General features: G+C 52.4%; 1 protein-coding gene across 1 annotated transcript in view; it reads right to left on the minus strand.

Moving 5' to 3' along the window:
• IGSF3 (immunoglobulin superfamily member 3) overlaps positions 1-13,270 on the minus strand; it is a 100,719-nt gene that overhangs the window by 10,015 nt on the left and 77,434 nt on the right. Inside the window, 2 exon segments of the mRNA XM_050908765.1 lie at positions 805-963; positions 966-1,214. Coding sequence (XP_050764722.1) covers positions 805-963; positions 966-1,214 — 408 coding nt within the window.

A 13,270-nucleotide genomic window follows, 5' to 3' on the forward strand; every position in this document is an offset into this window, starting at 1 on the left:
CTCCAGAAAGAGGCACCCGGAGCAAGCGGGGACAAGGCAGGCTTCCTCATGAAGTACCAATGCTCTGCCTCAGCACCACACATGGGGTCCAGGCTGCTCTCAGAGACGGTGCTTGCTTCCCTGCCTCCCCCCTTTCCACAAAATGAGGGCTCTGTCCCCAGCTTGTGGGGGCCATCTTTAGCTCCGCCATCAGCCCACCTTTACCAGTGATGTCGCTGCCACGGAAACCACCAGCAGAACACATTTCTCCTTTCCTGGCAGCCAGCTCCCCACCTCGTTAAACTTGTTACTCGCATCTCATGTGCACAGCGCAGAGGGAAAAGAGACAAGGCTCCCCATGCCTGCCAGGATACAGGCACAGAGTAAAATTAAACTGTGTGCAAAACATAAAAATGCTTTCCCAGGCAGGCACACACCGGTTCTCTCTCAGTAGGTCGCTAGTCGACACTCTTGCTACATGATGCTCCTGAGCATAAAGACATCTGGCTTGACATAGTGGCCCTCTACAATAAAGAAACCTGGCTGGACATAGCAGTCCTCTAGATCGTGGGGGACGGACAACCTTCATGCGGGGACACTGAAATGCATGCCAACCCAGCCTAAATGGAGGAGGGTCACATCAAAGGAGGAAAACATCCTTCTTCATGCAGGGACATGCAGGCATGAGAATGCAAGGAGGTAGTCACAAGGCTGTAGCGGAAAGAAGAGCAGAGGATCCCTGTTGCCCCAGAAAAGCTCGGTGAGCTCGCGAGCCGTGCACAAGAGCCGATGCCAAGAGGACCCCACCGGCATGGCACGTGGTACCTGGCTGCTTGACAGTGACCTCTGTCCGCCCCGACACCTCCTCCGCCAGCTTGTACCAGGCGTGGTTGGGGCTGAGCAGCCATTCCTCCACGTGGCAGTAGTAGCTGCCGCTGTCTCGGACCTCCGCCCGCTGCACCGTCAGGCTGAAGAGCCCCCCGACGCCGAGCGCTCGAACTGCAGCCGGCCCCGCAGCCCCTCCTCCTCTGCGTAGGTGCCATACTCGAAGGCCGAGCTGTGGGTGGTCTTCAGGATGAGCTTGCCGTCAGCGTCAGAGGGCTTGTGGACGTACCACAGCACGGCGAAGTGCGAGTCGGGGCTGGTCTGGGATTTCACCGAGCAGTTGAGGGGGATGGGCCGGTTCTCCACCAGAGTGATGCTCCGCTTCGACTTGCTCACCTGCAGCTTGGTCACTGCAAGGGAGGAACGGAGAAGGATGAGGAGAGGTTGGTCGTTAACATAGAAAAGAAACTCACCTGGTTTGGGGAGGACCAGAGAGTCCTCCCCCAACTGCAGGCATGGCTGCTCTTGCCTGGGTCCCACTTGCACTAGACCTTCAAGACAAAGGCGTTTAGATGTTCTCCTACCAAATCTTCTCTCTTCTTTCACCTCCTGCTCTACTCCTGGATCCCCCCACCGTGTCCCTCAGCAAGAGGCTGCTTTTTCACAGTTTGTCCTTTAAAAGATTCCCTTTCTTAATTCACCGTGGTCTAAGGCACCAAATCTAGCAAGAAGACTACACTCAAACTCAGTGGGTTTTTTCATGGTGAAATCATACCACTTGCACCTCAGGGTAATGAGCTGTTGACCAGTTCCAGAGAAAAGCATTTCCAGGAAGAGCGAATTAAATGAGACTCTACTGCTGTCACATGCCAGCCATCTCAGTGACACGTAACCCACAGACACACAATAGCTAGCGGAGCAAACGGAGGCACAAGTGGAAAAGAAGAAAGAGCACCAGACTGGAAAGGGAGCAAGCTCTGCTCCAGCAGCCAGGAGATCTGGCTCCAGGTCCGCCACGGACCGCACAGCCCGGGACAAGCCACAGGCACGTCACCTCCCTTGGCTTCCCAAGCGCAACTGCAGCTCCCACGCGGGTAGCTAAGTGGTCACACAGCGTCGAGGATGACATGGCAGTGTCATTAGCTCTTGTCCCTGCAGGGAGAGAGATGCACCGGTGTCTGATTCGTCTCTCCCTGCAGGAGCGGGAGATAAAGCCTCCCCTGCATGCGCTCAGGCTGTGCCTGTCACCCAAGTCTTGACCCAGGGCATTCCCATCTGCAGGGAAGGACGCGAAGCGCCCTCCTGTGACACTTGTGCTTGGTGTGCCCTGGAGCCCTGCCAGCTACAGACCCGAGGAGAGGAGCAGCTCCTGGCCAGACACACCAGTCCTCCCAGCAGCTCTGCCACCACCTCCCCTCCTTCGCCTCTCCTCGCATGGCCGCATCCCTCTGAAAGGGGGCATGCTGTCTTGCCGCCAGGTGAAGGGATTCTGCTGACAACTGGTAAATCTCTTAACAAAACCTAGCGAGCGCCCTGGGCACGAGTGGCATGACAGAAGTATAGCACCACAGGCACGAACAACTGAAGGCTGCCAGGGGAGCTGTGCCCATCCGCACCCCGGAAACCCGTCCCACGCATCCTGCGTTTGCGAGGAAGCAACGTTGTCTCCTCCCTCTCACCGAGGCACAGGCTCCTTGCTTTGCATCACGCTTTGCTTCCAGCTTCCCTTGGGCCCCAGGGTCTCGGATGCCTGTCGGCACAAGCCATGAGTGACGGCGCCGAGGGAGAGGACAGGCACAGGCACAGGCAAACAACATCAAACGGGAGGGAGGAACTCCCACCACAGTGACACTTTCTGCTCTAACACAGCATCTCAGATCGGCATCCTGGTAATGCATCAGACATTGCCCTGGAGCCTGGATTGCCCGTGGCTTTAATCAGTATGCTAATAAAGACTCGATGGCTGTGTTACGGGTATGGCATACAGACAGTGGAGGGAGGGAAGGAGGGAAATAGTCCCTTGTTTTTCCTCCCTGGGGACTTCAACCTAATGGAGAGATTTAGCATCACCCTGTTGTATTTCTGCCGTACCCCAGAAACACTCCTTCCCCTTTGTTTTGCTTCAGGGCGGCAGCCTTAGCCACCGCACCCACACTTGTACCACCTTTTTGGCTCACCGTTGGTTAAGAAAGGTTATTTCAAGCATTAATCAATCTTCCAAGTCCCCGGGAGATGAACCAATAAAAGAGAAGGTGATTCTCAGCAGTTTCCTTTCTCCCTCAGCCCCCTTTCCAAACAGTTTATTTTTAATTGGTACTGGATTATTTTCTGCAACCGTTACTAAGGAAACCTCTGTTACTATAGCAACTGTGTATGTTAAGTCAGTAGCCCTATATCTATTAAAATGCAGTATATACACATGCTGCGTGTGGTGGGGTTGCTCAATATCAACACACACATAGAGACAAAGCCAGGGTATGCACAGGCTAGAGCTGCTGAGATGCAAGCACCCCTCCCAGTGCTCTTCCCACACTGCAGCACCTCCAGGAGATGAAAATGAGGACAACGGGCACAGAGTAATTTTAAGCCCCGTGTTTGGGGCAATAGATGTATTTCACTGAAGCAGTGAGGGATTGTTCCTGGACCATAATCACGGCAATTCTCACTGTGTACAAACAGCACAGGCTCCTGAGGTCATCCAAGGGCTCTTGGATGGCCTCCGTGCAGCTCTCCCTGCTTCCATTTGACACTTGGGAAGACGCCTTCTTTTGTGGGGGTGAGGGTGATGGGAAAGAAATCTCATTAACTCTGGCAAAAATGAAATCTTAAATTCTACGCACACACCCCAGCCCTCCAAGCCCTCCTTGGGAGCCACTGCAGCCCACGTTCAGGAATTCGCCCACACATGCACAGAGTCCCGCAAATCTTGACGAGATGATCGCTCCTACTGCTGCTACCAGTCGGAGCAGCAGGCCTGGCAGGGAATTACAGGTCTTCCCTTTGCTAGACTGCACGCACTTGTGCAGGTTCATAACACCGCGTGTGAAGTTTCCTCTAGATTAGAGGTATCGGTGGTATGTAATGACACCCCTGCCAATGCACTTCTCATCTAACATGACTTATTTTCCTAATGGAGGCACACCATGGAAGATGCAAGTGCAGGTTTTGTTTCCATCCCACAGAATTAGAGAGGACGTTCTCAGACTTTTCCAATCTGCGAACACCAAATGCTTCCCCGTCCAGGCACTGGTTCCTGCATAGTAAACGTGCACCTACCTCTTCTTCATTACCTTTTGCAGATCCTATAGAAATAATTCACAGCTTTTACAGACCACAGGCTGAAAACTGAAAACTGCGGAGTTGGAAACACTGTGGCACACAGGTTTCCTTGGGGCAGCTTCACCTTTGGGCTGCAGGCTGGTTTGCTTGCTCATGCAGGGGAGAGATCCTCTGCCTGCAGTCTGGTTAAGACATGGCAAGCTTTGTGGGGTGGCTCGCACCTCTGCTCTCCCACAGGGATGACCATCAGCCACCATTCACAGATATGCAAACTAATACAAAAGGCTCATTTTGCATTTGGGAAAAACGATTTAAAAGGAGGGGGCGGGAATCCTGAAGTTAGTGGTCCAGGGTGATGGTGATGGTACAATAGAATGCCAGGCAGTCCACCTCTTTCCATTCTTGTGGTGAGTCTACTCCAGCACAAAGTGGGTCTCTCTATGCCCCGTGCAGCTTGCCAGGTCATGTTTAAAGATATCTGTTATGACATGGAAATGATTGTAGCTGCTAGTGCATGACTTAGATTGCAAGAAGACTGACAGTCCAGGCACTGAACCAGCCAAACCTTGTCCTTCTGACACAGGGAAAACTCCCTTTCCTGGTTTGGGGATTTGCCTGGGCAGAGAGCCAGGAAAGGGCTCGGCCTTCAAATGTTGAGTTGATCTGGTCTGCCCCAGGGGCTGGGGTTTTGGTGTGCCAGGGCAGGGCTGCTCCAGCCCTCTGTCAAGCAGCGGAGGTGGTGGGCGCAGCGATGTGAACAGGCACAGTTACAGAGCATTTTCTGCTGTGCTGTCAAGAGGCTGATGTTCTCTTAACAGCCTCCTGAACATCTGCTTAGTGAGGGAAACAGGTGCATGTGTCTAGGTGAAGTTATCGTGCATATCATCTGCAAACCATAATCCTGTTGCCACAATGTCTCCTGGCTCCCTGGAGGGTGCCAGTAAAGAGGATATCATACCTTGATGTACTGTAATTGGCCCTACATACGCTATTAAGGCTTTCAATTTACACTGGCAACAAGTCACGGTTACAACCCTCATATTTTTTTTAAGCCAGCCTGGTCTCCCAGCGCCTGTGAAGCCACGCAACCTGTGTGAAGAACATGTGCAGGCGCTGAACTCTGCAGCGGTGCTCGAGCAGGGGCCCTGCAGGCAGCGCCGGGACAGAAGACATCAGCTCTCTGACGGCACAGAGACACGCTCTCCAGCACCGCTGAGGGCATCCTGATGCATCGGCTGGAGGAGCTCTGCGAGGTTAAATGGGTGATGACTCACGCTGGAGCCTGGCCAGGACACGGAGGACGGAGGACGTTACGTGCCTGTTAGGGTGGAGAGGCTGGCAAAGACGCTAGGTGTCTACAAGCTGATATATATGGCAGGGGTTTTCTACACACCATCAAGCAGGCAATGGTCTCCTCAAGCTGGGCATGTGGTAAGCACAGTTACACAAACATTTGGGGGAAGGGAAAGCAGCCATCAGAGGAGGAGGACAGAGGCAGTGACGTGATTCACAGCTTTCCTGCTGACTCACTGCCATGGTGAAGCCACTGGGCTCCCTCCCCTCTGTCTCCTAATCATCAAGCAGGGGTTACAACACTTACCTTTACCAAAGCACTTTGCAATCTGTACCTAAAAATGCTGTGATAAAAAGATGCTCTGTCTCACACTCCTTACATCATCTTCCCTTGTAGGCAGCAAGACAATACAACAGCAGGAGTTTACTTCCCACCTGGGAGCCACTATTACCAAGTCCTGGGAATGGCGATGTTTAATTGCAGCTGAAGATACCCTCCCCCCATACGAAACCCCAGCATGCTGCCCTGCAGTGAAGGAGGAGAGGGCCGCCGGCTGGGGAAGGAGCCAGCTCCACAGGAGCCAGCAGCCATGGCACAGACGGAATGGGTAGGAGGACGGCCACCACCAGCCCACAGAGTCCCCGGGGAGCCCTGTCACTGTAGTGGGGAGGCGGTGTCCCACTTTGGAGGCTGTTGCCCTCTGGGGAGAGCTCCTCCAGAAGACGCTCTCGCCTGGAGAGAACTAATGAAGTGTTGCAAAAAGTTTTCCTGGGGAACGTCCTACTTTTAAAAGCCTCTGTTGGGATTTCATTGTGCTGAGGGGGGGGCAGCGGGCAGGAAGCAGAAACGAGGCCAACCCAACCTGAACCCAGCCCCAGTTTAACACCAGACACGGGGTTTAGCAGGCTGATCAGGAGATACTCATTTCCAGGAACACAGCCCTAAGGCGACTCTTCCTGCGAGGAACCCATCTCCCCCCGGCACCCTCAGCGTACAACCCTGAAGGGCGCTGGCCAGGTTTTTGGCACAAGCTCAGCCAACCCCTCAGCCTGCGGTCACAACCCAGAGGTGCCTCATCATTTCCCTCACTAGGGCCTGAAAAGAACTCAGTGCCCAAATTCCTCCTGGGGGATGTTCACCTGGGATTCAAGAGACCCGTGTGCAGGTCACTGCCCTGCCACAGGCTTAGACACACACTAACACTCAGCCCTCTACCAGCCCTTCTCCCTTCCACAAAGCAGGGCTGAAGAGCCTCCTCCAGCCCCACACGCATTGCAAGGACACCCGCATTAATGACCATGGGGAACTAGGGCAACGGGAGTTAAGCACGTACATGCCAGGCTTCTGACTCAGCGTGGCGAGGGGTGGGTGACTCACGTTTACTAGGTTAGCTGAAAGCAAACCAATGTTCAAAAGGGAAAGATGTGCGAGCCCTTTCAGAGAAGAGGCATCAGAGGAAAAGCATTCACAGAAGGGAAGAAGATGAGTTGCTCCTCGGAGGACCTTGCTCATTAGGCTTAACCGTGGCATAGAAATCACAGCAAAGCAAAGACAAAGACTTCCAGCACCAGGGCAGCCTCCCCAGAGATGGCAGGAACATGGCAGCACAGCTCCCCTGCTATTCTCTTTTAACAGAACACAATTCCTCCTGAAACTGGATTAGTGAGGTTGCAAATTGCATTAGCCAACATGGGAGGCTGCTGGTGCAACAGGAGCAGGAGAAAGGGAAATAGCATTAGACTTTGCCTGCCATTATTACTGCCATTATTAACTTGTCACTTTACTGTAGTGTTCCTATAACAATGAATTATTGCCTGCAAACAGGCTGACATGATTGAATTACTGGGAGAGCAGCTCCATGGGAAGGAGAGACAACGTTAACCCTTTCCTGAAGAAGGCTCAGCTGTTGCCCCCTCCCAAGTGGGCAGACAGAAGAGCCGAGGCTTCGACTGAACACCAACCTGCCATCTTGACCTTCAGCAGTGCTGGTTTCAGAGCAATGCCAAAAGTTTCTACGGTCCCCAAACCACTCAGGTCCTGGCTGCAGGCGGGCTGCTCTGGGTTGGACATACAAACAAAAGCAGAATATATGACTGTCTACAGCAGTGATAAAGATCCACAGCTGGAGCTCTCCCATCTTTGCAGGTCTTCCTGCAACTTCTCTAGCCTACTGATTTCGTAAAGCTAAATCCTCATTTTTGCAGGCTCCTCCTTTCTGGTATAGAGAAGACTGGTGCCTGGACAAGCCACCAAACCGAATGACTGCTAGTCTAGATGGATGTGGGTCACCTTTTTTCCCTCCTCCTCCCTTGCAGGGTCAGTACCGTCTGCTTGCAATCAGACAATCTGCTGTTAATCCGACTCTGCTCTCCCCTGCCTGACTCCCCTGGAGAGACGGTGCAATGGCCCTTCCACAGAAGGCTGCGCCAGGGCAGAGTCCCTGTGCGGAGCGGGAAGGAGCAGGCATGCCTTCACCCACCCAGGCCATGCCCCTTGGCATCACCCCGGGTGCCACCCAAATACTACCCCCACTCCCCTGGGTTTGAGAGGCTTGAGCCTGCCTTGCAAGTACTGCTCACGTTTTGCTAAAAATCAGCTACATGACACTTCTCTCCCAAATTTACTGTTTCTTTTATGAATGCTGCAAATAGCGCTTCCCGCAGCACGGACTGGTGGGTGCTCGCAGCCCCAGAAGCAAGCTTAAGAGCTGGCTGTGACCTACGTCCTCTCAGGGACAGAAAGAGGCCAGGAATAAACCACCAAGTGACCCGCATTTCAGTATGTTCAGCAAGTTGCCACAAAGTCCATAGCCCAGCAGGCGCAGACGTTCCCCCACCTCACAGCCTGCTGCTGCAGCAAGACGAGCGAGGTACTTAAACAGCTGTGCACATCCACGCTGACCATCACCCATTCCAACAGCCCCAGCCCAAAATTCAGTCCCAAGCATAGGCACGTGCTCTGAAGCACACTGTACTACTGCAGCTTGGGGAAGCGGAGCTTGATGCACTCAAAATGCTACCACACAAGGTGCTGTGGCAAAGCAGAACAGGCATCTCTCCTCAAATCCTGCGGTGGACCCGCCTGCTCTGCTGTACCCCGCCAGCTTCAGCCCATAGAAGGTGAGCACCACATCAGCCAGACCTACTGACAAGTGGCCCGATGCCCCCCCTCTCCCCAAAAGCAGCACAGTCACACTGCTGACCTACCAAACACATAGGTAGCGGGTCAAGCCCATTGCTGCTCGCCTCATGCTGTGGCGCAAAGACTGCAGGCGGTGACAAGGACATCTGCTCAGCTAGGAGACAGCCCGGGACTACCAGCCATGTCACGCCAGAGTCTGTGGAGCAGCTAACAAACTAGCAGGTAACCAAGCAGGGCCTTGGGGAAGCACGCATATGTGACCCAGAAAGTCTCTGTAAAGCCCAGAAGCCATACATCTGTCAGCATATATGGAAAAGGCCGTGTGTGTAGCTGCAGGGATGGAGAAAGCTGGGAAGCCCACAGCCTCCAAGGTCCGGCCATGGGTAAGCCAGAGACCACTGGCTGGGACATGCCGCTGGCCTGGGAAAAGCAAGAGCTTCCCCAAGAAACAGAAACCACGTCTCTCTGAAGGTCAGCAAGAAACAAATATACCCCAAAGCAAAATGCCCCACAAACCTAAAACCGGAAACCTTCCTGCCAAACCCTGAAATGAATGTAAAAGTTCTGCAGGAGAGAGAGAAGGGGAGGGAGGAAGAAAGGATTCCCAGCATGAGTTGTGCCTGCTGTCAAAAAACCAATATATGGCTCACTGATCACTTGTAAATTAAAATATGGAGATAGGATCACTGGAAGATAAATTCAGTACCAAGCTACAGCCACTGAGGATAAAGAAAGAAAAAAATAACATACTGAGATATTTAATCAACTCCTCATCAGAAAGACTTCAAACAAAGGAGCGCTTCGTCAATTAGGAAAAAAAAGTAATTAAATATACCCGAAGAGCAAGTTATAACACATACAGCAGCACCACACACAAACTCCCATGCCGTTCTGGAGGCTGGCCATTAACAGCTGAATTTCCTAACAGGGTGTCAGAAAAATACTTGAGAAGCTTGTGTAGGTGCACGCTAAGAGTAAAACTGCACCCTGTAGCGCATGGCTGACTTTTGCACGTGCTGTATTTGACTTGAGCATTTTCAGTGGTAGCCGCTGAAAAGCTGGCTGCTATGCAGAGAGAGATGAGATGCTGAGGGTGGTATGAAATGCCATTTTCCTGCCATCCAGAGAGCAAGCTCTCCAGACAGACCTCAGGCAGGATCACGAGGTCTTCTGGATGCTGCCCACATCAGCCCTGCCAACCCCAGGTTGTCAGTGCTGCCCTCTGTGCAAAGATGAAGTCCCCTGAGAAGGACCCAACTGAATCCATCCAAGAGCTAGCTCACTCCACTCACCTTTAACTATTCCTTTCCACCGGGTTATTCTTCTGCAGGTTTAGTAAACTGAGCTGGCGCACGGCGGGATCAATGCTGGCACAAGGAATGCGACAGGACCGTGCAGCCAGCAGCACCCATCAGGGATGAGGATCACCTCCTTCTGTGCAACCAAGTGCTAGATCAGCTCTACCTGTACCCTAAATGCCCATGACGCTGCCGCCTCCATAAATTAACCGGCGAATTTGACTACTGTGTGGAAGAACAACCAAGTGACATGAGCCATCTGTCATTTCTTAAGGAATTGTCTTCTTGAACTTCTTAAGGACCGAGGAAGTATTACAGCAGGATGGGCTACAGATCCACCATTATCTGCACTCCCTGCTTCTCTATTATATGGGACAGGGAAAACTGTAGGAATTTTCTTCAACAGCATCCCAAATTCCTATGTAAGCAAGTAAGATGGCCCTGGGAGCCAACTTTTATGCATACATGTTAAAATAAAAGACCCTGAGCCATAAGTTCAGCATGGCCAGAGCCTGCCATTTTGCTGTAAGGAAGCAGATCGCAGGTTCAGTGAACCCAGGAATTTAGTCTTCGACCAATGTCAAAACAGGTAGAAACCCCCAAACAATCAGCCCCTTATGAACCAAAGTTCTGGAAAAGCATTCAGATAAAAGATGTCCTTTTTTATTCTGCTGACACAGAGGTATTAATCTCACAAGGTAAAATCACCATAGGAAGAAATGGCTGTGTTTATTTTACTGAAGTTGCTTCCTTTATGTGGGCATTGCTTCCCCACCTGGCTATGCAGGTCACTGTGCACACAACTGTGTCCAGCCAGCTGTGTCCCACCAACAGAAGACACCCTCAGACAATCAGTCGAACAAATTCTCATGAAGGCAAGAGGCAGGGGATTTACAGTAATTGGGGCTGGGCCATCTCTCTGCCTGGCTGTTCAGCACTGTTCTTCTCAAAACAGGGGACAGCCTGGCTGTGCAAAGGACTGGTGGGGAATATGTAGTTTCTCATCCCAGGAGATGTGATACAGAAGCTAGCAAAACGGTACAGGTCCCATGCACCAGGATGGACAGCCAAAGCTGCTGCTTGGGCATGCTGGGAGGGACACCTGGGCTGGGTACCGCTCTGACTGGAGGGCTGAGAATACAGCAAGAGAAAAATCGTGCTGCTGCAGCACAGAGCCTGCTGGCCCCGAGGCCACTCACCTTGTGGAGACTAGTGGGGCAGCCGAGAGGCTGGGGCTCCATGCATGGACCGGGGAAGGAGAACGGTGGTACACACCTGGCTGGAAACCCACTCATCACCAGTGTTGCCTCTCCCCCAAGGGCTGCCCCTGCTGACTCTGCTTTTGAAGTCTTCAAGGACATGAGGGATGCATAAAGCTTTAGAGCTGGACAACGTCTAAGTACTGTTCACTGCAGAGTATTTTAGACCAAGGAGAGCAAACAGGGAATCGATGAGAAGCTAAAGCGTGTGGAGAGAAAACGTTCAAGACAACATCAAAGAAGCTGCATGTGCACAGACTGCAAACAGGCTGATGCTGTGGTTCTGTATATGCATGCTGCAAATGGGAGTGGAAAACCGCTCAGGAGATATCAAAAAGAGAAGCAGAGAGTGCTTTGAAATCAAAGTAAAAAAATTGCTCCTAAAAAAGTAACCGTGAAGAGAGCTAATTTGAACAGAGCAGCATATTCTGAATACAGCCCAGGTCTCCTGGCGCTGCCAGTCTTGTTACGGGGCTGAAAAGCAAGACTGCCCACAGTAAGATCAATGGGCACACACAGAGCATGTCGAGCCGGGTTAGGGTCCCACTAGATGCAAGGATGCATTCCCACCCCCTTCACCCTCGTGAAATGCATCCAAGATGCTTCATACATTTAAAGTCCAACTTCTCAGGTTATGCCCTTGCGTGCATTTTCCAGGCTGAAGCCCCAAGGGAAGCCCTGAACATAAATGACTGCTATCAGCTCAACACGCTTGGCTCTGACAGAAACATTTCACGGGCAAACCTGCAGAAGAGCCAAGTATCACTGCTCCCAGATGGGAAACCAAAGGCAGGGGGAGGTGAATCACAGCTCTGACCCCGCAAGGCTGGCGTCAGCATCACCAGCACAGGGTCAGGAACGCTGCAGCACATCCAGCACGAGCTCCCTCCCCTGCTGCTCGTGCTGATGGGCTTGTTTCGACGTGGCAGTCTTTCTGTGGGATCAAGATGGCATTTGCTCTGGGTGCTTCGGCTCTGTTGACACCAATATAACCTCAGGCCGATGTATGACCTGCATTGGGCCTGATTTGCCCAGCTGAGTGATATGGCGGAACACCTCTCTGATACTCGTGAGCACAAAACCACAGCTGGCTTGACAAGGCCAGCCAGGAAGTGCCCCGCTTGGAGTGGGGCAGGGAGAGCATCCTCATGTAGATGCATGCCCATGGGTGAAACCCCACCTCAAATTGTATTTACAAACCAGTGCCTGAACACTAGAGGGTATGTTATGCACCACAGCGGCAGTGAGAAGAGGAGGCTCTCAGGTGTGTGTGACAGTGACGGTACATGGAGAAGATGGGGGACGGGGATGTTGGGAGCAGGGTATGACGGCTAAGTGTGGAGAAAAAGCACCCCGGGGTGCCAGCCTGGGATAAATGACTGTGCCAAGGAGGCGGCAGCGAGTCTAAGTGGGGAGGCTGTCCCAGAGGACCTGGCAAGTGTGGGGACAGAGCTCCCCAGGGCAAACGTGCAGGGGTAGGAGACTACCACAGGTACAAGATGGAAGAAGCAAACCCACCTGTGCCACCTGGAAAAGAAAAAGGGCTCCAGCTGGGTCACTAATGCAGGTCTATGCAAGGGGACCTATGTCGTGGTTTAACCCCAGTCAGCAGCCAAGCATCACACAGCTGCTCCCTCACTCCCTGTCCCCGCCCCCTGCTCCCGGTGGGACGGGGAGGAGAATCAGGAAAGAAGGCAGAACTCGTGGGTTGAGATAAGAACAATTTAACAACTAAAGTAAAATATAATACTAACAATAATAATAATGAAATATACTACTACTACTACTAGTAATGAAAAGGAATATAACAAAAAAAAAGGGGGGGGGGGGGGGGAACCCAGTGACGCACAATGCAATTGCTCACCACCCGCTGACCGATGCCAGAGCCGCGATCGGTGCCTCCTGGCCAACTCCCCCCTGTTTATATACCGGGCATGACCGTTCCATGGTATGGAATACCCCTTTGGCTAGTTCAGGTCAGCTGCCCCGGCTATGCTCCCTCCCAGCTTCTTGCACACCTGCTCGCTGGCAAAGCATGGGAAACTGAAAAGTCCCTGGCTTAAGATAAGTGCTACTTAGCAACAACTAAAACATCAGAGTGTTATCAACATCATTCTCACACTAAATCCAAAACACAGCACTGTACCAGCTACTAAGAAGAGAGTTAACTCTGTCCCAGCTGAAACCTGGACAGC

The sequence above is a fragment of the Gymnogyps californianus genome, chromosome 1 (genome assembly GCF_018139145.2).
Source record: "Gymnogyps californianus isolate 813 chromosome 1, ASM1813914v2, whole genome shotgun sequence".
Lineage (NCBI taxonomy): Eukaryota > Metazoa > Chordata > Aves > Accipitriformes > Cathartidae > Gymnogyps > Gymnogyps californianus.